At 60.1% G+C, this 23668-nt stretch overlaps 4 protein-coding genes and 1 long non-coding RNA gene across 13 annotated transcripts; 2 read left to right on the forward strand and 3 right to left on the reverse strand.

The window, feature by feature from the left end:
* Nucleotides 593–6626, reverse strand: ZBTB17 (zinc finger and BTB domain containing 17). 6 transcript variants are annotated; one of them, XM_021417528.1, is made up of 17 exons: nt 6483–6625; nt 5488–5549; nt 4804–5021; nt 4428–4637; nt 4156–4344; nt 4067–4077; nt 3886–3988; nt 3674–3802; nt 3260–3498; nt 3040–3182; nt 2591–2891; nt 2399–2486; nt 2035–2151; nt 1819–1939; nt 1604–1734; nt 1308–1523; nt 593–1185 (listed from the first exon to the last, which is right to left on the reverse strand). In XM_021417528.1, the coding sequence occupies exons 4-17, from the start codon at nt 4633–4635 to the stop codon at nt 611–613; spliced, it is 2571 nt and encodes an 856-aa protein (XP_021273203.1). In that variant the 5' UTR covers nt 4636–4637; nt 4804–5021; nt 5488–5549; nt 6483–6625; the 3' UTR covers nt 593–610. The 6 variants fall into 6 exon arrangements, with proteins under 6 accessions (XP_021273203.1, XP_021273200.1, XP_021273202.1 ...); XM_021417529.1 differs by having other exon boundaries at nt 633–1009; nt 1096–1185; nt 3886–4077; nt 6483–6623; XM_021417525.1 differs by having other exon boundaries at nt 3886–4077; nt 6483–6624.
* Nucleotides 6640–9099, forward strand: LOC110408629. Its single transcript, XR_002444462.1, has 2 exons — nt 6640–7728; nt 8953–9099. It is a non-coding gene; the product is annotated as an uncharacterized LOC110408629 (long non-coding RNA).
* Nucleotides 8171–9857, reverse strand: HSPB7 (heat shock protein family B (small) member 7). The gene is made up of 3 exons (XM_021417548.1): nt 9573–9857; nt 9251–9384; nt 8171–8823 (listed from the first exon to the last, which is right to left on the reverse strand). The coding sequence occupies exons 1-3, from the start codon at nt 9703–9705 to the stop codon at nt 8638–8640; spliced, it is 453 nt and encodes a 150-aa protein (XP_021273223.1). The 5' UTR covers nt 9706–9857; the 3' UTR covers nt 8171–8637.
* CLCNKA (chloride voltage-gated channel Ka) lies at nt 10423–15144 on the forward strand. Of its 3 annotated transcripts, XM_021417533.1 has the most exons (19): nt 10475–10781; nt 10880–11008; nt 11113–11241; nt 11538–11677; nt 11760–11837; nt 11919–11997; nt 12069–12194; nt 12291–12375; nt 12611–12712; nt 12956–13040; nt 13116–13289; nt 13359–13428; nt 13832–13942; nt 14025–14238; nt 14313–14446; nt 14538–14638; nt 14723–14806; nt 14893–14979; nt 15062–15144. In XM_021417533.1, the coding sequence occupies exons 1-19, from the start codon at nt 10688–10690 to the stop codon at nt 15098–15100; spliced, it is 2061 nt and encodes a 686-aa protein (XP_021273208.1). In that variant the 5' UTR covers nt 10475–10687; the 3' UTR covers nt 15101–15144. The 3 variants fall into 3 exon arrangements, with proteins under 3 accessions (XP_021273207.1, XP_021273209.1, XP_021273208.1); XM_021417532.1 differs by having other exon boundaries at nt 10423–10781; nt 12069–12375; XM_021417534.1 differs by lacking the exon at nt 12611–12712 and having other exon boundaries at nt 10423–10781.
* On the reverse strand, nt 16209–22929 carry EPHA2 (EPH receptor A2). 2 transcript variants are annotated; one of them, XM_021417524.1, is made up of 16 exons: nt 22441–22929; nt 21268–21928; nt 20706–20861; nt 20289–20621; nt 20071–20195; nt 19829–19988; nt 19653–19752; nt 19509–19564; nt 19279–19404; nt 19021–19203; nt 18854–18915; nt 18496–18705; nt 18237–18386; nt 17807–18000; nt 17222–17377; nt 16865–16970 (listed from the first exon to the last, which is right to left on the reverse strand). In XM_021417524.1, the coding sequence occupies exons 1-16, from the start codon at nt 22534–22536 to the stop codon at nt 16865–16867; spliced, it is 2874 nt and encodes a 957-aa protein (XP_021273199.1). In that variant the 5' UTR covers nt 22537–22929. The 2 variants fall into 2 exon arrangements, with proteins under 2 accessions (XP_021273198.1, XP_021273199.1); XM_021417523.1 differs by having other exon boundaries at nt 16209–16970; nt 18854–19203.

Genomic DNA, 23668 nt, shown 5'->3' on the forward strand with positions numbered 1-23668 from the left:
GGGGGGGGGGGTCCCATCCTGGGTCATGTTGTTAAAGCACGCGGGTGCAGGATGGCACTGCCGTCCTTCTCTTAGAAACGGGCACTTGTAGCTGTGATGGGAGCTGTGCCTCGCTTGGTGTGCAGGCTGCTGTGCTGAAGCCTCCAGAGCCGGAGCCCCGCGGAGCTGTGTCACTTCCTGGCTGCTGTGGGTGCGTGGCTGCGCTGCCTGGAGGGTGCAGCCCTGGGCCTGGCAGCGAGCACCTGCTGTCAGCATCCCTGCCCTGCCCTCGCTGCTGCTCCCTCCCATCCTGCCCCTGGGCAGAGTAAACCCCTCAGCCCCAACTGCGCTGTCCCCCATGGCTGGGGGGTGGGCAGGGGCTGCTCTGTGCACCCGCTGCTGTTACCCTGTGCCCTGACCCTGCTGGCCCCTCTACTCCTGAGCAGCTGGAAGAGATGGGAAGAGGCCTCAGGGCCCCCGTGTGCAGCCCCATCCCCAAGCAGGGGCATCCTCCAGCTGCACCCCTTACCCCCTATTTCCATACCTCCAGGCCTGGGTGCCTCCCTCCTTACCCCTGCAGCGCTCGGCTGAGGCAGTGGGCTCCACGACACGCTTTAGAAAATATTGCAATTTATTCCTTCTCTCTTACTCTCTCCTTCCAGAAATACACTTTTTTTTTTTTTTTTAAACACCATTTCCAAGCAGCCGACTTTAAATAAAGGCGAGGGGGAGCGAGTGGGTCATTCAGCAGGCGCCTGGCCCTCCCCAGCGAGGGGCACGGGGGGCAGGGGGGCGGCGGGGGCCTCTTGGGGGCTGTCACGGGCACGGAAAAGCAGCTCGGTGGCGGGGATGACCTGCTCGGTCTGCCAGGTGGCAGCGGCGGCCCCGTACTGCTGGTAAAAGTCCGTGTCGGCCTGGAACATGACGAGAGCCTGGGCCGTGTGGATGCGGACGTGCTGCGCCAGGCTGGTGGCATCCAGGAATTTCTCCCCGCAGGAATCGCAGGCGTAAAGGATCTGAGTGTTGGGGTCTGCAAGGGCAGAGGGGAGGCCCGGGGTGGGGCGGCAGCAGGGCGGGAGCCAGGTGAGCACGATGCCGGCCCCCTCCCTTCCTCACCTGCTTCCTGCACTTGTTTCACCGCTTTGGTGATCTCTGCTTTAAGCGCTTCGGTCTCGTCCGCCGTCACGGCGGCCGCCACGGGGACCACTGGGAGAGAGGAGGGAGAGGTGACGCTGACGGCGCCGCGAGGACACGGGGCCGGGCAAGACTCAGCCCATGAGGGGCCCGTCCCATAGCAAAGTGCCCCACGGCCAAACCCCAGAGCTCACCCGTGAGCTGCGTGACGGCGGTGGCGGCCAGCGCCTCGGTGGCCAGCGTCACCATGTCGTCTGAGGCCACCGTGACAATGTTGAGCTCGCTGCCGTCCTCCGGCTCCAGGATCTTCATGCCCGCCTTGCCCTGGTGCACCGTCTTGACGTGGGAGCGCAGGTTGTCCACCCGGTTGAAGCCACGGCCGCATTTGTCACAGAGGAACGGCTTCTCCCCTGGGGACCAGAGGGGAAGCGGGATGTTAACCACGGGTTCAGGCACACGGGGCAGCGTGGGGAGCCCTGGGGGCACGCACCGGTGTGGATGATGATGTGTTTGGAGAGGTCACCCACGTTGACGAAGGCTTTGTTGCAGACGGTGCACTTGTGAGGTCGGATGTTGTCGTGGTGCCGGATGTGGTTGGCCAGCTGGCTGGACTGCACGAACCTGGAGGGGACGGGGACGAGGACGCAGTGGTGGCACTGCCCCAGTGAAAATGCGTGCAAGAAGGGCACCACGGGGGACGCTCACCTCTTGCCACAGCGCTCACACACGTAGGGCTTCTCCCCCGTGTGCTGGCGCACGTGGGCGATGAGGGAGCTGGCTTGGGTGAACGCCTTCCCACAGATCAGGCACTGGCACGGCTTCTCTCCTGGGGAGGCAGCAGGAGGGCTCAGCCACAGCGGGGTCAACGTGGAACTCGGCCCTCCAGGGAAAGGCACCGCGGAGGCTGAGCTACGTCCCTACCCGTGTGGATGCGGACGTGCCGCTGCAGCGCCCCGGGGTCGGCGAACTGTCGCTGGCAGTGCACGCAGACGTAGGGCTTCTCCCCGCTGTGGATCCGGAGGTGCCGCTTCAGGTTGCCTGCGTGCAGCTGCATCTCAGACAGCAGCACGGGGACAGCGGAGCACCCCCATCATCCCTCCCTGTGCCGCATGCAGCAGGGGCCCTGCAACAGCTTGGGGAGATGGGAGGGACACCTCTGTCCCGCAGATCAGCTCCTTTCAGGAGCAGCCCCAGGGCGTGAGGTAGAGGTTTAAACCCTTCTCTGGCCCCCATGGACGGCGGATACCCTGCTCTGGGAGCTCCCCACCTACCCACCCCGTGCTACCTGAGGTGGTGAACTGCTTGCCGCACTCCCGACACTTCAGGGGCCCGTCCGCAATGTGAATCTTCAAGTGAGCTTTCAAGTTCCCCACCTGGGGACAAACACCGGGATGCAGAGAGCTCCTCCCCATTCCCAGAAGCCCCCCCCGGGTCGGGCACTGAACGGCGACAGCCCCGGCCCTTTCCCCCAGCTCACCTGGTTGAATTTCTTGTCGCAGTGGGGACACTTGTGCTCCTTGTCGGTGTCGTGGGTCTCCAGGTGCCGCATTTTGGAGGTGGGGTCAGAGAAGGAGCGCCCGCAGTAGTCACACTGGTAGGGCTTTTCCCCGCTGTGCACCAGCTGGTGCCGCTTGAGGTTGCCGGAGGTGGTGAACAGCTTGCCGCAGTCGTCGCAGCGGTACTTGGCCTCCCCCGTGTGCCGCTTCTTGTGCAGGTTCAGCAGGCTGATGAGGCGGTAGCTCTTCCCGCACTCCTCGCAGCCATAGGGCTTCAGCGGGCTGCGGGGCAGACGGGGCCGCCGGGTGAGGGGGACGGGGAAGGGAAGCAGCACAGCAAGCCCCCACCGACCTCCGGCTCCAACCCTGCAGGCAGCGCTGCCATTGTCACGGCTCCATCAGCGGAGCCAGGTGGCAGCTGTCCCCATACCTGTGCGTCTTCTCGTGGGCTTTGCACGCAGCTGGGTCGGAGAAGGCTTTATTGCACTCCCTGCAGGAGAAGGGTTTCTCGCCGGTGTGGATGCGGATGTGCCGCTTGAAGTTCCCTGTGTGGGTGAACTCCTTTCCGCAGTCCTACAGGCGGAGAGATGCGTGGTGACGTGGGCGGCACCGAGGACCAGGAGCCCCTGCTGTGGCTGCAGCTGCCTCACCTCACACTTGTGTGTGACGGAGCCGTAGGCTTTCGACTCGGTCCTGTCGCTGTAAGTGCCCGAACGCAGCAGCCGCGTTTCGCCTGAGTTCTCCTGCCCAGAGTCAGTGCTCCCCGATTCATTATCCTCCGTGTTTTCTCTGCTTTCTAATTTGGGCTGCTCTGCCTTGGGAATTTTAGCCTCCTCTTCATCCTCTGCCATCGCCTCCCCCTCTTCCTCCTTCCCTTCCAGCTCCACCTCTGCAAGCATTCAGAAAATGGGGACACGAAGGATCACAAGCAGCATCAGAGACACAAAACCCATCTACGCTTCCTAACTCTGAGCCCAAGTTTAAGCTGACATGGCTTAGACCCTGCCCTGCTCCCGGGAAGGGAAAACAGCCCACTCCCCTTCGCTGTGCTCACCACAACGCACCTCCTGCCTCGGTGCTTGGAGCGTCACTGCCCTTCTCCCTGGGGCTGCTGTTGCCCACCTCGCTCTCTGCTGGATGCAGGTGGCTGGGGGATGTGGCAGCGGGGCCGGCTTCAGCGGCATCGTCCACACCTACGAGCAGCAGAGCGTCTCAGCCACGCTCGAGGAGAAACGGGCAGCAGGACGGAGCACCTGGGGGGGACTTCAGACCTCACCTCCTGGCTGCCCACTTTCTGCAGGGCCCTCTTTGGCATCTGGTTGCTCTGCTGGCTCCTTGGGCTGTGCTGCTGCGGCCACAGGTGCCTCTTCCTTCCCCTCCTGGTTGGGAGGAACTTGTTTTGGTTTGTCTGAATCGCCCTGCGTTACTGCTGCCACCGTTTTGTCCTCAACAATCACCTTCTCAACCCCTGCGAGGAAAGAAAAACGTGCCATCAAGGTTCTGTGGCTTGCTGGATGAGGCAAAGAGAGACAAGAAAGCTACGCACCCAGCTCAGTGAGGAGCTCCCGGCTCTCTACAGGGCTTTCTGCCAGCACCGTGAGGGATTTGAGTGCATTGCAAGCGTTGACAATCTCCCTCATCTGGAGGAACCCTGCCACGGCCAGCACATCTTCCACATTGTCAGGGTTCAGGCTCAGCTTGGCCGTGTACATGAACTCCAAGACCTGCCCCAACCCTGCAAGAGACGCAGCACGTGCCGCAAGCTCTCACCTGTGCCACCCATTTGGCTGTGGGATTTCCAGAAGCCTCGGGTCCTACCTGCCACATTGCTGATGTCGAGGTGCACCACATCCTCCTTCTGATCCACGAAGAGCATCCTGAAATACTCACTGCACGCTGCCAGCACGGCTTTGTGGGCCTTGAAGTTGATGCCGTCCACCACGAAGGTGCAGTCGCACAGCAAGCCCAGCTGCCGCAGCTGGTTCAGCTGCTCCAAGACCTGCCTGCTGTGCTGGGGGAAATCCATGGCTGCGGGCAGAAAGCAAAGCCATGGTGAGATGGTGCTGAAACCCAAAAGGGGTGGGAACGGGGCAGAGCATGAAGCCACGAATCTTAAGAAGCAGAAGGCAGAGGTCAGCGGACCAAGGGAGGTGGGATCCCTGCAGACATCTGCAGGCAGTGGGAGCTCACGTACTCGGTCGGGGCTGGGCAGGCCAGTTCAACCGGGGCAGCTGCTGCAGGCCACAAGCACGTTCCTTCAGCTGTTAAGCACGGGATGGGTGTGCAGCACGGCGAGGGAGCCTCCTCCTGTCTGCAGTGGGTTGTAGCAAGGAGCTCGCAGCGGTCTTTTGCCTTGCTTTGCAGTTCCCCCTGATTGGATTCACGCCGTGGAGAGGAGCAGCTAAAAGAAACCTGCAGGAAGGAGGAGTCAGGGGCTTAGTTCGCTCAGCTGTAAAGTCAGAAAGCTAGAGGCTGGAAAGAAACCATTACAAAAACCACAGAAGATTGCAAGTTTGCTCTCCTCTGAGCAAAGACGCTCTCTGTCTCTCCTTCCCCCCTTCTCCCAAAATGCAGGATGCTTTCCAACCAAACACCAACAAACCACCTGTCCCAAAACACATCTCTCGACAGCCAGAACCAGCAACATTTGCATGAAGATCTGTCTAAACCCCCACATATACAAAAAACTCTGTAAAGTTTGCAAGGGAATTTGCTTCACTGGAAAAAGAGCGTTTTCCCAGCAGGACAAACAATGTTGCCTTCTGTGCTTGGAAAGCTCTGAGCCGCATGCAGACACAACAGGCGAGGATTGCAAGCAGAAAAAAAGAAATGAATACAATCAGGACTGCCAAAGAAAGTGGCTGACATTAGCACAAACCCTTTTCTATCGGTGTTGCGACACACGAGGATGTATCAGAGCCCCCTTGCTCAGCTCCGTGCCTGAAAAATAAAGATAAAGGAGGAGTGGTGCTTGGCTGCACCCGTGCACCGCAAAGAGCTCTCACCAGCAGAGTTGGGAATGAGGAGTTCGTGGCTCTCCTCCAGAATCCGCCCCTTCCTGGTGCTGAAGTCAGACTCCACGCAGCCCTCCAGGAAAATGCAATGCAAACCCTCTGTTTGAAACCACAAAACTCTCTGCCTCGGAGCCGTGCAAACGCTGTGGTGGTTTCTTGCTGCTTTTCTTCCTACCCCATGTCAAGGGGCTGTTACCTCCACGCAGACACCGAGCAGCCAGAACCAGACACTCTGATTCCGCCTTGTCAGAAGCACGTGGGTGCTGTTTTCCCTTCCCACGTCTCCCTGACGCAGCTGCCAAGCTCCTTATTACCTGATCCATCACGGTGACTGAAAGCTCCAGCACCAGAGCACCCACACTCACAGCAATAAATGCAGCCAGGTCCCAGGGAGCGTCCCACACGAGCTCACTCCCCAAGGTGCTGACATTGCGGGGAGAAAGGGAGGGAAAGCCAAGAGAGCAAGAGGTGCTCAGCAACAGGAGACGCAAAGCGAGGGTTTTATGCCTTTTTTTCCTTCTTCAGCGCCTAAAAGTTCTCACTGTGAGGGGTGTGAGCTCTCCCACTTGCTGCACGGGGCTCCTGGCAGTGCACACAACGCAGTGGAACAGGGAAACCCCCTTTTTTGTTAAATTTCGGGGGCGCTCAGAGGCCCCCTCATCTCTAGGGCCAGGTGGGCACTGGCGAGGCTCAGTGCAGGGCCTCACCTCAGAGCCGGGTTCACGGCAAGAGGGGACTGCACCCCAAAACCAAGGCCTCCTCCTAGGCCTGCCCCTAGGCCTCCGATAAGAGGCTCTTAAGCTCCTAGAAGGCCTCCTCCCAGCCCCCCCAGGCCCTCCCCCGCCACCCTCGGCCCTACCTGCCATGCCGGGCCCGCCGGCGGCCTCAGATCACCGCCCGTGACACGGCCCAGACAAAGGGCGCCGCCATCTTAGCAGCGGGCGGAAGCGGCGTCGCCCCTTCCCGCCCACCGCCGGCGGCACTGCGCCTGCGCGCCCTGCTCGGGGCGGGGACGCGCATGCGCGGAGCACGGACGGCGATCGCGTCACGTGACACGGGTGTTTTCCCCCCTTCGCGGCCCGGCGCCATGTTGACGGGCGGTGGATGGGGCTGTGGGGCCGGGCCCTGCGGCAGCGTGAGGGGCGAGGAGCGTAGCCTCGCGTCCCGTGCGTCCATGGGGGCTTGTGTTCCCTCCTTGGGTGTCCCTAACCCTGGGGGTGAGGGTGGGCCGAGGCCGCTGTGATGGTGGCCAGGTGGCCCACATTGGAGCTAGGCCCTGAGGTGTGCTCTGTGGGGATGAAAGGTGCCGGAATTAGCCAGGCCGGGTCCTGTGTGTTGAAGGAACTGGGGGGAGGGGGGTTGGGCTGAAGGTTGAGCTCAGGTCTTTTACAGTCTGAATGATTCTCTGTGTCGATTCCCGTAGGAAAGGTATAGGGCAGTGATGGCCGCCTGAGGAGTGCGTCGAGGCAGTGCTGTTCTTCACGAGATGCTGGTGAGGCAGGGGCAGCCCAACTGCCGCAGCTGTGCAGGCAGCAGCCTGGAGACTGCACCCTGCTGCTGGTCCTTACATACCTGCTTCCCTATGGGGTGCAGATGTCACGGCCAGCCTGCCAGAAGTGAGCCTGTCACAGGGCCGCGTTCAGTGTTGTTGTTCTGAGCTGCCTTTCATTCTCTCCCCATCTCCCACCCCCAAACCAGGCAGCTCTGGGGACAAAACCCCTTTTTTCCTTCCCCTAGGTCTTGCACCTGTACCCCTCGCCACTAGATGGCACCGTGTGACCGTAGTGTGGGGGTGCCAGGTGCCATGGGGTGGCATTTTGGGGGCAGAGCGGGTGCTCCCACTCCTGTAGATGTGTGGTTCCAATTTCCTCAGCTCTGCTGGGCTCTTTGGGAGCTCTTTTGATAACGTTTAAACGTTTTTCCTTGCAGCAAGGGGTCCACCAAGCCCTGCAGCAGCTCCTGCCTCACCCAAGGTGACCAGGGGACAGAAATAAAACAGTGAAAGGCACCAGCTAGATCCCTTTGAATGTCCTTGTAGCATTACAGGCGCGTCAATGCCGATCATGAGCCACTATGGGACAAGCCGACCTCACACCCGCGCCAAGGTAACATGAGCTGTGTGGTCGCTATAAACAGCCCTGTGCTGTGTTTGTACACATGGGGTGGCTTCAGGGCAGCGTTTGGTCCCACAAAGGAAGGAACTCTGGGTTTGGCAGCCTCTCTGCAGCCTCACTGCCCCAGCCTGCTGCTGTTTAGGGCTTGGTGATGGGCAAAAGGAGAAGGGGGTTTGGTGACCTTCCAGGTGGGCTGGCAGCTTAATGGCTGAGGGAAGGGCTTAGAAATAGAGCAGCCAGGAAGAAGTGAGTCACTGGGACTGGAAATAAACCAGGAGGTGGGCATGGAGTGGGGATGCTGGGGCCAGCTTCTTGTTTGCATCCAGGAGGAATTGTGGTCGCTGCTGCTGAGGTACCCGTCAGGGCTGAACCTGCAGCTGCTCTGTCCCTGTAACAGCCCCTTTGGGGAAAAAGTGTCAGGAAAGCAAAAAAATAAAAGGAGGAGACAGCAGTTCTCAGTAATCTATCACAACCCGGTACAAGCTGTATATACAAAGAAAAGCTCCAGCAGAGGGTCAGGGAAGGGCTCGCTCCCCAGCCTCACTCCTCACATCCATCCTGCGGGTGAACCCACAACCACCACCGCCACCACGGCTGCTGTGGGACCTCCAGGTCTTCCCAATCCAGCCCCAAAATGATGGCCTCTGGAGCCTGCAGTCTCTCAGCGGGTTCTGCAGCGAGGGATGCTCGTGCCGTGCGCGGGTTTCATCCCTCGTACCTCGTAGGGAGCTTCCGGGAAGCACTCCCATCCCCTCCCCAGCATCCCTTCCATCCCAAACCAGCGGGGTGGCAGCCAGCTTGCCAGGGAGCGGACAGACAGCTAGATAAATAAGGGGGTACCCCACACGCTACCCGTGGGGCAGGGGAAAGGCCCGTCCCCGGCGCTGCCCCCCACCCCGCTCAGATTTTGATCTCAGTCCGGAAGGTCTGCTGGACGTGCTCGTTGTGTTTAGCCGGCTGCCGCATGGCGCGGATGGTCAGCGTGCCGTTGTCCCCCAGCGAGGATGACACTGACGTGGGGTCCACATCCTCGGGCAGCTGGCACTTATGGCTGAAGGTGTTCATGACGGTGCCGTCCCCGGCCAGCTGGGAGGGGGGGAAAAGGGGCGATTTTAGGCTGCGAGAGAGGGACAGGAGCACTTTGTTCCTTTGCCCTTGGGTGAGGCTCGCGGTGTCGCCTTGTGTGTGGTGTTAATATTTATAATCTCCCTGCAGGTGCGTTGGAGGGATGTGAGTCACCTGGGGCTGGCAGCTGGAGGAACAAAGGTGCTGTTCTGGGAGCTGCTCCTGGGGCGCTGGGATTTAGGGCGTGCGGGGACCGCACCTGGGGAAGGGCATGGGACACTGCGGCAAAATAAAGGGCAAAAAGATGAGGAACTGGTGACTTCAGTGCGCAGTTGGTGATGGCCGGGGCCATGGGGATGTTGGGATAGCCAGGTGGGAGCCTGGGGGGTGCCCACATCCTCAGGGCAGCGTTGGGGTGGTGATGTGGGGTGCCGGAGGGCGTGCTCACCTTCTCAGCGTGCACCTCAATCTGGTTGTTGGAGGTGGTGACAATGATGTCCTCAGGGGCGAAGTCGCTGACGTCCACCGTGAACTGGTAGGTGTTGCCCAGGGTCTTCACGTTACCACTGGTGCCAGGCCGAGCTGCGGGGCAGCGCGGGGGTCAGCTCGTCCCCATCCCCCCCAGATGATTCCCTCCCAAAATGACTCACTTCCCATAACTCTGCGTTGAATCCAAGCCCCACGCCCTCCTTGAGGTGACCTTGGAGTACAACGGGACCCCCCCAAAAAATGAGGCACACCCTCCCGGAGATGCCACTGTAGGGACTTGCCTGGGAAGCCCATTGACTCGTGGGGCCGTGAGAAGCTCCCGAAAAGCTCCATGGGGCAAGCGGGCGAAGAGGAGCGGCTGTGGTGGTGGAAGCTGTGCTCCGACCGGAAAGCTGAGGAGGATTTCAAGTTCATCCACTCCAGAGCAGGTCAAAGGGGCCAGTGGCACCTCCTCACCCAGCGGCACCGGCTGTCTCGAGGGCGGCCACCGAGCTTATAAAGCCCCGTCTGGCTCTCGGCCACCTTCCAGACCTCTTGTAAAACGGGCTAAATTTAGGTCCTGCTACATCACTCTGGGCGCTGTGGAAATTTTTTCCTCTCTCCCCCCTTTCGTTGGCTCGGCTCCTCCCCGTCCTAGACGTGGAGGGGGGAACCCGATTCCATTGCTGGCGTTCCTGCCCGCCCGGATAACGTGGTGGGATGGGGGGCATGATGCTCCCCCCAACCCCAGACCCGCTGTCCCCAGGGTGGGGGTTTTTGGGAGCCCCGGTCCCAGGGTTCCTTGCGTGTGGAGTGGCAGTAATAATAAAAAGTCGTTGGAAGTGTCCTTGACGGAAGCATGGAGCACATCCAAGCTGGCAGCCTCATGCAGGAATCTGGGGAGGGAGGGGGTGCAAAAAATCTGCATCCTTTGGAGCTTCCCTCCCACCCTGGGGCAGACGAGGCCACTTTTTGGGGTAGAAAAGGAGGGCTCGGCGAGCGGCTCAGCAGAGCAGACCATGTAAGGCTTTATTCCCTGTGCTGACCCGCCAGGCAGCCCTGCCAAAAAATGCAGGGGGGGTGTAATGTGAGCAACCCCCCCTCCGTGCTGAGTAATTCCGGCGGGCGCCTGAGTCACCCTTGGCTGTCCACACGCATGGAGATGCTCAGAGCATCTCTGGGCACCGCGTTGCTCCTCGATGCCCCCTTGGCTAGGGCTGGATTTGCCCTTCCCTGGGGTGTATTCAGATGCTGAAACCCTTCCCTTGCTGCTCCGGCTGGCTCCAGCCCGCGCGGGTCTGGCCACCTTCTCAAGGTCGTTTTTAATGAGCTTGTTTGCAAACTCATTTCCACCACAGCACTGGCACAGCCAGCAGCAGCGAGCCGAGCAGCCCCGGACCCCCAAGATACTCCCGAGATGGAGTCCCCCAGCCCAGAGCAGGAAGAGGAGAAGGTTTTGGTGTCGAAGCACAGCTGGCAGCCCTGCCCCAAAGCCCGCAGGAGGCTGCGAGGTGAGACCCCTACCCCTAGTCTGGGGCACGCTGGGTTGGTTTGGGGCTTTTTCTGGGGGGGGGTTAGCACCCAGTTGGTCCCCACCCCGGTTCTGCAGGGTGCCTGGAGGTGGTGAAGGGGCTGCTCTTCCGTGTGGGTGAGGACTGGTATTTCCTCTTTGTCCTGGGGGTCCTCATGGCCACCATCAGCTTCATGATGGACCTCATCATCTTCAGGCTCTACGAAGGTAGTGAGGGGCTGCAGCATCCCCTGGTTTGGGGGAGAACCTGAAAACTGGGGAAATCTGGGGGGGCTTTTGGGGCATCTCCCCTCCCAGCACTTCTCCTCCAGCCCACCGCTGGCTGTACCAAGAGGTTGGCGATTATTTGGTGCTCAAGTACCTCTCGTGGACCATCTACCCCGTTGCCCTGGCAGCCTTCTCCTCTGGCTTTGCCAACAGCATCACGCCGCATTCGGGAGGTGAGCAGGCACCCCTTGGACTCCCCAAACCCTCCCCAGTGCAGGGAAACCCCAAAACTTGGAGACCCCCCCCAAAGCTTGGAGCCTACAAAGCTTGGAGCCCTCAAAAATGAGAGTCCCCCGAAACTTGGGGACCCCAAATGTGGAATCTACAAAACGTGGAGCCCACAAAATTTACAACTCCCAAAACTTGGATCCCTCAAAACCTGGAGCTCCCCACACTTGGAACTCCCAGTACTTGGAGGCCCCTCCAATCTTGGAGCCCCCCCAACCCTGAGCTCTTCTCCCTCACCAAGGCTCTGGCATCCCCGAGCTCAAGACCATCCTGAGCGGCGTGGAGCTGGAGGAATACTTGGCCATCAAAAATTTCGGGGCCAAGGTGGTGGGGCTGACCTGCACCCTGTCTGCTGGCAGCACCGTGTTCCTTGGCAAATTGGTGAGCAGGGAATTCCAGCAGGAATTTCAGTGCAGGCTCAGCACCGCGGCCGCTCAGCGCTGTGTCCTCTCCATGTCTCCAGGGTCCCTTTGTTCACCTCTCCTCCATGGCTGCAGCTTATCTGGGGAAGATGCGGGCCACGGTGATAAGGGAGTATGAGGTGGTGGCAATGCTGGCGTATTATTTTTAACCAGTTTTCTCTGCAAACCAAGGCATTTTGGCTAAACCATCTTCTCCACAGGACAGATTCAAGCGGAACGAGATGCTGGTGGCCGCTCAGGCTGTTGGCGTGGCCACTGTTTTTGGGGCTCCCATCAGCGGTGAGTGACCCCACCACCCCTTTCCCATGCGAGGGACCCCCAAAGCTGAGTAAGTCCCTCCCTTTTTCCAGGGGTGCTGTTCAGCATCGAGGTGATGTCGTCCCACTTTGCCGTGCGGGATTACTGGCGTGGCTTTTTCGCTGCTACTTGCGGTGCCTTCATGTTTCGCCTCCTCGCCGTCTTCAACAGCGAGCAAGGCAAGGCAGGGCAAGGCAGGGCAGGGAGAGCCCTGCAGTGTCTTTTGCCCCCCCCCCCCTCCCCAAAAATTCACACGCCCCTTCCTTCCTCCCCAGAGACCATCGCTGCTCTTTTTAAGAGCGACCTCAAGATTGATTTCCCTTTTGACCTGCCAGAGACTTTCTTCTTCATGATTTTGGGGTAAAGAGGGACCTGCTGGGGACAGGCTCCTGCCCGTACCTTGCCCTCACAGTGCCCATACCCTGCCGGAATCCTGCCCATATCCTTCCTGCTTCCCTGCCTCTGCTCTGCCCGTAATCTGCCCACACCTAGCCCATAACCTGCCTACACTCTGCCTGTCCCCTGCCCGTTTCCTTGTGCACGCCCTGCCCATCTCTGCCTGCACACTGCCCGCACACTGCCCTCTCCTCCCCAGGGCCATCTGCGGAGCCGTCGCCTGTGCCTACCTCTTCTGCCAGCGCTGGCTGCTGGCAGCCGTCAAAGAGAACCGGCTGACGGGCAGGCTGCTGGCCACCGAGTGCGTCCCACGCGTCCGTGTGTCCGTGCCGTGCACCTGAACGTGTGTCCCACCCCATATATCCTTGTCTCCCCCCCGTGTATCCATCTGTCCCACCCACTGCATCCTTTTGTTCCCCCGGTGTGTCCGTGTGTCCCATCCCATTCGTCCCTGTCTCCCCCTAGTGTGTCCATGCTTTCCCATCCCACGTGTCCGTGTGTCCCCTGGTGCACCTGTCTGTCTCAGCCGCCCCTCTCCCCGCAGCAAGCCCCTGTACACAGCACTGGTGGTGCTGCTGCTGGCGTCCATCACCTTCCCTCCAGGCCTGGGCCAGCTGATGGCCTCCAGGGTGAGCAGGGCTGGGGGGTTCCCCCTTCCCCCCCCCCACCTCCTGACCCCACACCCATGCTGTTTGTCTGTCCAGCTGTCCATGAAGGAACACCTCATCTCACTCTTCGACAACCGCTCCTGGTTCATGCTGGCCCAGAACATTTCGATGGCCACCACCCAGCTGGGGGGCCCACGGGGGCTGTGGCAGGAGTGGTGCCACCCGTCAGCCACCATCTTCGGTACTTTGGTCTTCTTCCTGCTGATGAAGGTACCTCACTGTGTCCCCAGCCCCACACCATGAGCTGCTGTCCCCATTCCCATGTGCTGTGCCCCTCAGTTCTGGATGCTGACCTTGGCCACCACCCTGCCCCTGCCTGCTGGCTACTTCATGCCCGTCTTCATCTATGGTGAGTTTGGGGGGTTTTGCCCCACTCCTGGGAGGCACCCGGCCCTGGGCTGCATCTGGTCCTGAGAGGGGCACAGTGGATGCATCCAACCCATTGGGGGTGGGGAGGAGATTAGGGGGTTGGTATCTGGTCCACTGGGGGTACAGGGGTGCATCCAGCTCTTGAGGTTCATATGATCTTGGGGGGCCCATGGGGGGGGTATTCAGCCCATTTTGATGTGGGTGGATAAGGGGGTTGCATCCAGCACTGGGGGTTGCATCTGGTCCCGCTGTGAGGGTCTGGATGTTGCTTCCAACCCTAAGATGTGGGATTGTGTGGGGATGCCACAGCTCTGTATTTTGAGGTGGGGGGGTTTCCTTGGGAGTCCCTGGGCTTCTCCCCCTCCCCATCCCCAACCCCACAGGAGCGGCCATCGGGCGGTTGCATGGGGAGGTGTTGGCCTTGCTCTTCCCCCGTGGCATCCGCGCAGAGGGCACCGCGTACCCCATAGTCCCAAGCGGGTACGCACTGGCCGGTAAGTGGGTGACACTGTTGGGGTGGGGACAGTGGGGCCACCACCATCCTTGTGCCAATGCCACCGCTGTCTGGTGCCATAGGCGCTGCTGCTTTTTCGGGTGCCGTCACCTACTCCATCTCCACGGCCCTGCTGGTGTGTGAGGCCACCGGCCACATGGCCCACGTGCTGCCAGTCGTGCTGACTGTGCTGGTGGCCAACGCCATCACCCAGAAGTGGCAGCCCTCCTTCTATGATGGCACCATCATCGTCAAGAAGCTGCCCTACCTGCCCCGCATCCGCAGCCGGCACATAGCGTGAGTGTCCCCACGGGCTGTGATTTGGGGGGATTCCCTGGCAAAAATCATGGGCTTTTGTCCCTGTGCTCCAGCTCGTACCGGGTGGTGGTGAAGGAGTTCATGGAGCGGCAGGTGGTGGCCGTGGCTAAGGGTGATGGCTTTGAGGAGGTGCTGGCGGCCCTCAATGCCACCACCGATAAAGAATACCCAGTGGTGGAGAGCAAAGGTAGGGTGGTGGGTGTGCAGGGGTCCAATGGCCATGGGGACGTCTCACCTGGGGGCCTTGTGGTCACCTCCCCTGGCTCCTGTCCCCACAGAGTCATCCACACTAGTGGGCACCATCAGCCGCGCCAAGCTGATTGCCTTCCTGCAGAGCCACGAGCACCCAGAGGCACCGCCAGGGCCGCTGCAGGAGAAGGTGAGTCGGGGGCACCCACTGCACCTCAAAGAGACATTTTTCCACCCAAAAATATAGTGCATCACCTTCTCCATCCCACTGCAGCCAGCCTCAACGGGGACACTTGGGGATGACTGTGCCATCGAGCCCATTGTACTGCAGCTGTCGCCATGGACCTCACTGCACCAGGTTTGGGGTGGGGGAACACGTGACAACGGGCCCCCCCACCCCGGAAAAATTTGGACTTTGTCCCCACTTGTCCCTGCTCTTTGCAGGCACATCACCTCTTCGAGCTGCTGAAACTGCAGCGTATCTTCGTCACCCGCTATGGGGAGCTGGTGGGGGCTGTCACACGCGCCGAGGTGACAATGGGGACAGTGGGTGAACATGGGGCAGGGGGCATGAGGGGACGGCACCCGTCCCACCTCCTCCTTCCCCTTGCAGCTGCGGAGAGCCATAGAGGAGCTGGCCAAGGACGCGTGACCGCCCATCCCGCTGCTGTGTTAATTAAATGGCTTTTGGGGTCATTTCGTTGATTTCAGGAGCTGTCTGGGGTGTGGAGCATCCAACCCCATTGCCACCGCATCCTCCGCTTTGGGATCGCCTCTGCAAAGCAGTGTGTAGCATTTCAGGGTGCGGAGAATGCAGCTGATGCTAACGAAGGCGGCGCAATTAATCCCGGGCATGCCCGAGCTCAGCCACAGGAGGGGTGAAATGAGGTCAGCACCAGGGGAACACCCAAAAAATGGGGCTGGAGATGGGCACGGCAGCGCCAGGGGGGTGCGGGGGCCGGCTCTGCGGGGTGGGGGCCGGGAAACACCCATGAGAGGAGGACACCATGGGGGGGATGTGGGGCTGCAGCGATGGCTCCACACCATCCACATCACTTGGGAAAGGGGCTGAGAAGACACGGGAAGCACAGCACCCATAGAACCCACGGAGAGTGCTCAGTGGGTTGGGGGCAACCAGAGGGTGATGGGACCACAGCACCCAGCTGGGAAGCTCAGTGGGGCCAGGGACTTGTGCTCCAGGGAGCACAGCCCCCATAGGGATGAGGGTGTGCAGCAGCCATGGGGCAGCCCCTGCCCCATGCATGGCCGTGCCAGCTCCCGCGGGGATGGGGAGTTTCACCGAAACTCCAGGCAGGGAGGGGAAACCGAGGCACGGCGGCACCCGGGCACGGGGCGTGGTGATGTGCTGCAGGGCTGGGTGCCAAAAGAAAAAAATCGAGGGCAAAAAAATCACCAAACAGAGCATTCTGCACACAGCTCCACCACCCCACAGCCCTTGCTGCGGGTTTGAGGTGAAAAAAAAAAAACAAATAAGGAGGAAAAAAAATGTTGTTTTTTTTTCCGCCGTTTTGTTGCCACCCGGTGATTTGCAGGCACCACGCAGCCAGCCCTGCTGCTGCTTGGCAAAGGAACCCTGAATTCCTCGTGGGTTTGGGAAGGGAGAGGGGGAATGTGCACAAACACTTGAGAAATGCTGAAAAACCTTAAAACCTCCTTAAAATAAACAAGGAAGAATAGAGGTCCCCCCTTACACTGGCCCTGAAATCCCCCCTCCGACTCAGCACTGAGGGACACTGGGGTAGAAAAAGAGCACAAAAGTTTTATTCAAATCCAACTCACTGTCATGAAAATCATGAAAACCTCTTACAATCCATTAAAAAACAGGGGTAAAACCCAAAACCTGCCCCCTCCCCCCGCTTTTATTTTTTTCCTCTCCCTTCTCTCCTTTTACCTCTCCGAAATCTGAGACCTTTTTGATTTCTCTCAATAAATATACAAAAATATAATAAATTAGAAAAAACAACAACACCACCAATGACAAAATAAAGAGGTAACACTGGTTATCAGTGGTAAGGCAGAGAAACACCAACCCAGCAGGGGGAGAGGAAAATGGGGGGGGGGGAAAAGGGAGAAATGGAGAAATTTGGGGGCCAAAGCCACATGGCTCAGCCCTTTGGTTTTTTGTCTTCCTTGAAATGCAGAAAAAAAAAAGAGGAAATTCCCCCCCAAAACAGCCTCCCCCACTTGAAATTGTCATTTTTTGGGGGGGGGTTTCCCCCTGTTTTGTCCTCGGGACAGCGATGCCGATGCGGTGAAATCATCCCCTGCGGGGAATAATAATAATAATAATAACAACAATAATAATAACAACCTTAAAAAATAATAAGAACAATAAATAAAGCAGAGGGGGGGGAGGGGGCGGGGACGCTGGGGGCCTTCATTTGCCCGTGTGGGGTCAGATGGGGATGGCCGTGGGGCAGAGCTGCTCCTGCAGGCCCAGCAGGCTGTAGGCGATGCGCTTCTTGTGGCCGGGCAGGCGCACCCCGATCTTGTTGATGTCGCTGCAGGGGAAAAAACACAGAGGGGGTGTTGAACTGTGGGTGGGGGGTTTGGGGTGAGAACAGCAGCAAAAGGGGCCGGGCTGGAGGTGGTTTGATTCTGAGCGTGGCGTAGGGCTGGATCTCGAGCAGCACTGGGGGGCATCCCACCCCGAGAGCCCCAGGGGACGGGATCCAGCCCCAGGGGACGTCCCTAAGGATGCAGCCCCAGTGCAGCCCTGCGCATCGCCGTCCCCAAACCCGCTGCCACTCACTCGCTCGTCATCTGCAGCACCTTCTCGATGGTGCTGTACCCGGCAGCGGCGAAGTGCTCGGCGTATTGGTGCATCTTGATGGACTCGAGCCACTCGGGCACCGTGCGGAAGGGAACGCCGTCAGAGCCACTGGTGCTGGGCAGGCGGATGGAGACGCTGCAGGAGGGGAAGGGAGCCGAAGGAAAGAACGTCAGCACGGATGCAAAATAAAATAAAATAAAATCATGCAGCAATGCAAGACCGCAAAAGATTTACACGAAGGTAGAGGAAAGCATGGGAAAAGCAACAGGCTGCCAAAAAAAAAAATCATGCAGAAATGGATGGAAGAGGACACAGATGCAAGAAGTCGAGCAGGAGTGCAATAAAAAAAATGCAGAAATGGAGGATGTGAAAAGAACAGGAGTGCAAAGATTGGAGATAAAGTCATGCAAAGGAATGAATGAGCAGGGGGAAAAGTGCAGGAATAGGAACGAACGCGGGAATGCCAAAAAATAATGCAACGATGCAAAGAGAAACAACACGGGAAAGCAGAAGGGTGCAAGAACAGGAGGATGCCAAGGGCCGTGCCCTGCTCCTGCTCCTCACCGGGGGTCGAAATCCGCCAGCGTCTTGAGCGAGTCGGGGGCACGGACCAGCTTGTCCAGGATGCTGACAATATCGGCGAATTTGGGGCGCCGGGCGCGCTCCTGCTGCCAGCACTGCATCATCAGCTGGTACACGGCCGAGGGGCAGTCCAGCGGGGCGGGCAGGCGGAAGCCCTCGTTGATGGCTTTCATCACCTGCAAAGGCAGCCCGGAAATGCGGAGAATAAAGAAACACGCCCAATGAAGCCCCCTGAAATAGCAAAGTTGGGCCCCCAAAAGAAGCCAAGCTGGCCCACCCAGAATAGCAAGGTCACCTCCCAGAACAGCAAGGTCATGCCGAATAAAGCGAAGCAAAGTGACGCCAAACGAAGCACTCAGCCCCCAAAGCAACCCCCCACAAAATGAGGTGACAGAGGGGCGCGGGCGCTCACCTCGTGGTTGGAGAGCTCCCAGTACGGGCGCTCGCCGTAGGACATCACCTCCCACATGACGATGCCGTAGCTCCAGACGTCGCTGGCGGAGGTGAACTTGCGGTACGAGATGGCTTCGGGCGCTGTCCAGCGGATCGGGATCTTCCCACCCTATTGGGGCAATGCCGTCACCATCCCCGAGCAGCAGGGATAAAGAACAGAGGCAACGATGCAACATGGCACCAAAACCTCCCCCAAAATCCCCTTTGGTGGCACTTACGCTGGTGGTATAGGTGGCTTCGGGGTCGTCCTCCAGCACCCTCGACAGCCCGAAGTCGGACACCTTGCAGACCAGGTTGCTGTTGACCAGGATGTTGCGTGCAGCCAAGTCCCGGTGCACGTAGTTCATGTTGGCCAAGTACTTCATGCCCGCCGCGATGCCCCGCAGCATGCCCACCAGCTGGATGACGCAGAACTGCCCGTCTTTTTCCTAAAAGCGCAGAAAATAACCCAAAAAATCCACCTCTTGTCACTACAGGGACGTGGATGGAGCCGGGTCTTGTCTCCATGGGGATTTTGGGGCTGAAGTCCTGCTAATCCCACCCCGGGGCAATGGGATTCCATCACGCATCGCCTACCCGCAGGAATTTGTCCAACGCGCCGTTCTCCATGTACTCCGTGACAATCATGAAAGGTTTGTCTGCAGAAAAAGAGCCAAAACACGTTGAAAAATCCCCAAAGATCAATTCTGTGCTCCTGAAAAGAGTGCTTTTTGGGAAGGAAACGGTGATTTTAAGGCACTCACGCTTGGAGACGACCCCCTCAAGGCGGATGATGTTGTGGTGGCAGAACTGCCCCATGATGCTGGCCTCGCTCAGGAAGTCCACACGCTGCTTCTCCGTGTAGCCCACCTTGAGCGTCTTGATGGCCACCGGCACCTCCTTCTTGCCCTGCTTCAGGGTGCCCTTGTAGACCTCCCCGAATTCTCCTGCTCGGGGCAACAGGGAAGTTCAAAACGTGCTCCCCCCTCAGTTTGGGGACGGGTGACAAGGTGAGGACCTACCGGCTCCGATGACCTTCTGGCGGGTGATGGAGGATGGCGAGATCTCAGTGGTGAACTTGAGCATGGCTTGGTTGGGGTCTTCATAGGTGTGCGGGTCAACGTAGGTCTTGAGGGGCTTCAGCTGGTCTGTGGGGTTGGCAGCCATGTCACCTCAAAGTGTCCTCATTCGTGTCACCCCCATGCCTTGAGCCCCCCACCCCATGCCTTGAGCCCCCCACCCCACTGCTCACCGGACTTGGAGAAGTAGACGTCCTCGGGGGACTGGCGCGACGGCAAGTTCCTCCTCCTGTGGAAAAGCAGTGTTTGGCCCCAGAACTCACCTCCGGGGTGGCAATAAACTGGATTTGGGTTTTTTTTTTTTCATCTCTCCCTACCTCCGGAGGATGTAGAGGAGAACAGCGAGAAGGCAGAGAACAAAGAGGACACCGGTGACGGAGCCGCTGATGACGGCAGCGGACGCCATGGACTCAGCATCTGTGGGAACAGTTGGAGCCATGTACACCCCATAGCACCCCAAAAAACCCCAAATCCCCCAGATCCTGTTCCTCACCCTCAGGCAACGTCTCAAACTCATGCTCGAGGCTGAAGGCGCCGTGGCCATCCTTGGTGAGCGCCTGGACCCGCACCACGTAGGAGGTGCCAGGGGACAGCTTGGGGATGGTGACAGAGGTGCCCTCGCAGCGCAGCACCGAGTAACTGTTCTCATCTGACTGAGGAAGCAGGGAAGAGGGTGAGTGAGGGACTGCGCAGGGGACACGAGGTGGGACGCGGATGGGATGCTGCTGGTGGCACCTTCTTGCTGTAGGTGACTTCGTATTTCCAGACCCAGCTCTGCTGCCGCGGTGGCACCGTCCAGGAGAGGACCAAGCTGGTGGCTGTTTGTCCGTTCAGGCTCACCGACGTCACCTGGGGCGGCTCTGCGATGGGGATGCGGTGTCAGAGGTGGTGGCACCTCTTTGGTTGTGCGATGGCACCCCGTGGTGGGGACGGGTGTACGGGGTGGCCCTTACCCGTGTGGTTGACGCTGATGCTGGTGGTGGCCACGCTGCGGAGGGGGCTGAAGGCTGAGACGCCGTTTCGAGCTTCGACGGTGAAGGTGTAGTTGACATGGGGCTCCAGGTCAGTGACCGTCACCCCTGTCCCCACCAGCCCCTGGGGGGGCTGTGAGTAGCGGATTCCCCCATCGCAGGGCTGGCACTCTCCACTCTCCGGCAAGCACTGCTCGCAGGTGATGAAGTAGGTGATGTCCTCCCGGCCACCCTTGTCGCTGGGGGGGGACCAGCGCAGCTGCACGGTGGCCCCCAGCCCCACAGCTATGACACTGCGAGGGGGTGAAGGAGGACCTGGGGACACGGAGCATGGCGTTGAGGTCAGGGCACGGATACAAGCCCTCAAACCCCATGCTGTGTTCCCAAAATGCCACTCACGGGTGCAGGGCATGGCGGCCGGGTCGGTGGGGGCACGGAAGTACTCGTCCTGGCAGGGACATGCAGCAGCAGCAGCCGAGGATGGCAGCGTGTGCGCAGGGCAGGGCTGGCAGCCACTCAGGGACACGTCAGCCTTGAAGGTGCCGGGGGGACAAGCTGGAGTGGGGGACAACGTGGAGGTCAGCGCTTGGGTCCCCTGTCCTCAACCTGAGCATCGTCACCAGCTTCCAGGGATTCGGGGCGTTTCGCCTTATTCCACGGCTCGTTATCACCCACCACGGATAGGGGAGGCTCCTCCCACCAACCCACCCCTCTGCACCCGATGCACTCGCTTCCAAGGCTTCCCCCAAGGACACTGGGGACGCCCAAAAGCGCCCAGTTGCGTTGAGGATGCCCGAGCACCCCCAAGAGTGCTGAAGATACCCCAAGGGTGCCCCCAGCGACGCTCCGCAGAGGCAGGGATGGCTCTCACAGCACACCCCAAGGCAGGGCATCCCCACCCCCTCCCCACCCTTCCACCCACAGCGTCCCCTCCGCTCCCACTGACGCTCCCCATTCCCACCTTGACATTGCTCTCCCGCTGCCTCGTAGCCAGCCTGGCACTGGCACTGCTCGATGGGCACCAGCCACTCTCCGTCCGTGTTGCAGTGCAGCATCGGCGCCTTGTCAGCCACCGCGTGCTCCACGCAGGCACCCTGCACCTTCGCCAGCTGCTGGGAGTCAGCGCCTGCCACCGTCTCGGGGAACACGGCCAGGCCCCGCAGCACGGCCGGGCACGTCTTGTAGTACACCCGCACCGACAGCAGGGACACGCAGGCCCCCAGGTCCTGAAAAGCCAGGTAGAAACCTTTCCGGCGCAGAGGTCCCACCGAGCGGACCTCCACGTTGAGTTTGACGTTGCGTGTGTCGAAGTCTTCCTGCACCGTGATCTCATCCGGAGCAATGGTGTCAATCTTCTTGAACTGTCGCTTCTGGAAGTTGGTGCCGTAGTCAACGTCAGATTCCGCATAGAAAAGGTTGAAGGTCTCCTTGCAGGAGCCGCCGCCTCCAGGGAAGCTGTTGCAGTCGCGGACGGTGAATTTGAGCTCGATGAAGATGCGCTGGGCCTCGCTGCGGTAGATCCAGTTGGTGCGCAGCCAGTTCTCCTGCTCGCCCTGCAGCACGCTGCACACCGCGTAGATGTAGATCCCCGAGTCGTTCAGCACGTGCTGCTGCAGGTCCCACTGCACCGCAGGGAGAAACGGGTCCGTGCTGCTGCCGCTCCCCTGCCCCATTCCAGTGGATGTCCCTATCCCCTAGCCGATCTGTCCCCGTGGATGCTCCCCGTTCCCATCCCCACACGTGTCCCCATGGACAGTCCCCATCCGTGTCCCCATCCACATGGATGTCCCCCATCTCATGGAAGTCTCCCCATCCCCACAGATGCCCCCAGTCTCCATCCCCAAGGATGAACCCATCTGCATCCCCATGGAGGTCCCCATGCCCATGGAAGTCTCCATACCTTGCACCATGGATGTCTCCCATCCCCACGGATGGTTCCACATCCATCCCCATGGACGACCTGTCCCCACCCATACCACCATCCCCATCCCCATGAAGGTCTCTTTCCTCGTGGTTGATCCATCCCCGTCCCTCTGGATACCCCCATTCACAAGGGCATCCATTTCTCCATCCCCATGGATGACCCCATCCCATCCACGGTGCCGGTTTGAGAAGGAGCTTGCTGGGTGCTCACCCCTTTGCCGTAGGGCTGGGTGAGCCAGCCCAGCTCCCCTTGAGCCTTGGCGAAGTCCAGCAGGACAACTGTGGGGAGAGGAGAGAAGGGGGCCATGAGTGGGGTGACCACGAGGCCAACCAGGACCCACAGACGGCCCCAGGACCTGCAGGGCCACCAATGCACTCAGATGCCTCTCGAAAGCACAGATACCTCCAAGTCCCCCTGGAACCCACAGATGCCCTCAGAACCCACGGGCGCCTCCAAGACCAACAGATGTCCACCAGGATCCAGGCCTGTCTGCAGAACGCCCATGGAGGTACATATTCCTGGGACCCACAGATGTACCCAAAGCCCATGGAAGCCCCCAGCACACCCAGACACCCCTTTGAATGCCCTCAGATGACTCTGGGACCCCCAGAGGTCCATGGGACCCCCGTAAGTCCATAGACCCCAAAACCTCCAGGAGCCCCCCACCCCGTGCCACCGCCCTGTGTCCCCCCAGGTCCCTTAGGGCCATCAGCAGAGGACATGCCCCAGCATGCCGAGGGCGGTGGCCGGATCCAGCACCGGGGGAGGAAGAGGAGGAGGAAGAGGAGGCCAAGGCCGGGGCGGAAGCGTCCAATGAATCAGCCCCCAGGAATGCGCCCGGCTTCGTGCCCGCTGGGACAGCCTCAACCCAGCCCCCCGGGGGGAAGGGGGGGTGATTTTGGGGATGCGACCCCCACAGCGGGGTAAGCACTGAGAACGCCAAACTCGTGACACACTCCACCCCACAGGGCAGCGTCCGGGGAGAACGCGGGCACAGCACTGCCTTGCTGCAGCCGGAATTCCCCCATGAGGGGAAACCTGGCTTGGGTTGGGTTTGCGGAGTGCCCCCTGTGGGGCCCATCCCCCCCACACTGCCCCCATCCCCACCTGCACCTGCAGGGCCATGCCCATCCCTGTCCTTACCCCTCTCCCCTGTTCCCATCCTCATCACCATCCCATTGCTGCCCAACCCCCAGTGCCCCCCACCCCACCCCCCTCTCCACCTCCACGCCCCAACCGTGGCCTCGGTCCCCCCCTCCCCACCCAGATTCTATTTATTTGTGGGGTGGGGGGCAAGAAATCAATCACCCCGTCCCCTTCCTTTCCCCTCGCAGAACCCACACCCGGCAACTTCACACCCCAACTTTGCCGCAGTTTCACTTTTTTCACCCCAAATCGGTGAGCCCAAAGGGACGCTCCTTGGGGTGCCTGGAATCCC

Source organism: Numida meleagris, chromosome 20 (genome assembly GCF_002078875.1).
Source record: "Numida meleagris isolate 19003 breed g44 Domestic line chromosome 20, NumMel1.0, whole genome shotgun sequence".
Lineage (NCBI taxonomy): Eukaryota > Metazoa > Chordata > Aves > Galliformes > Numididae > Numida > Numida meleagris.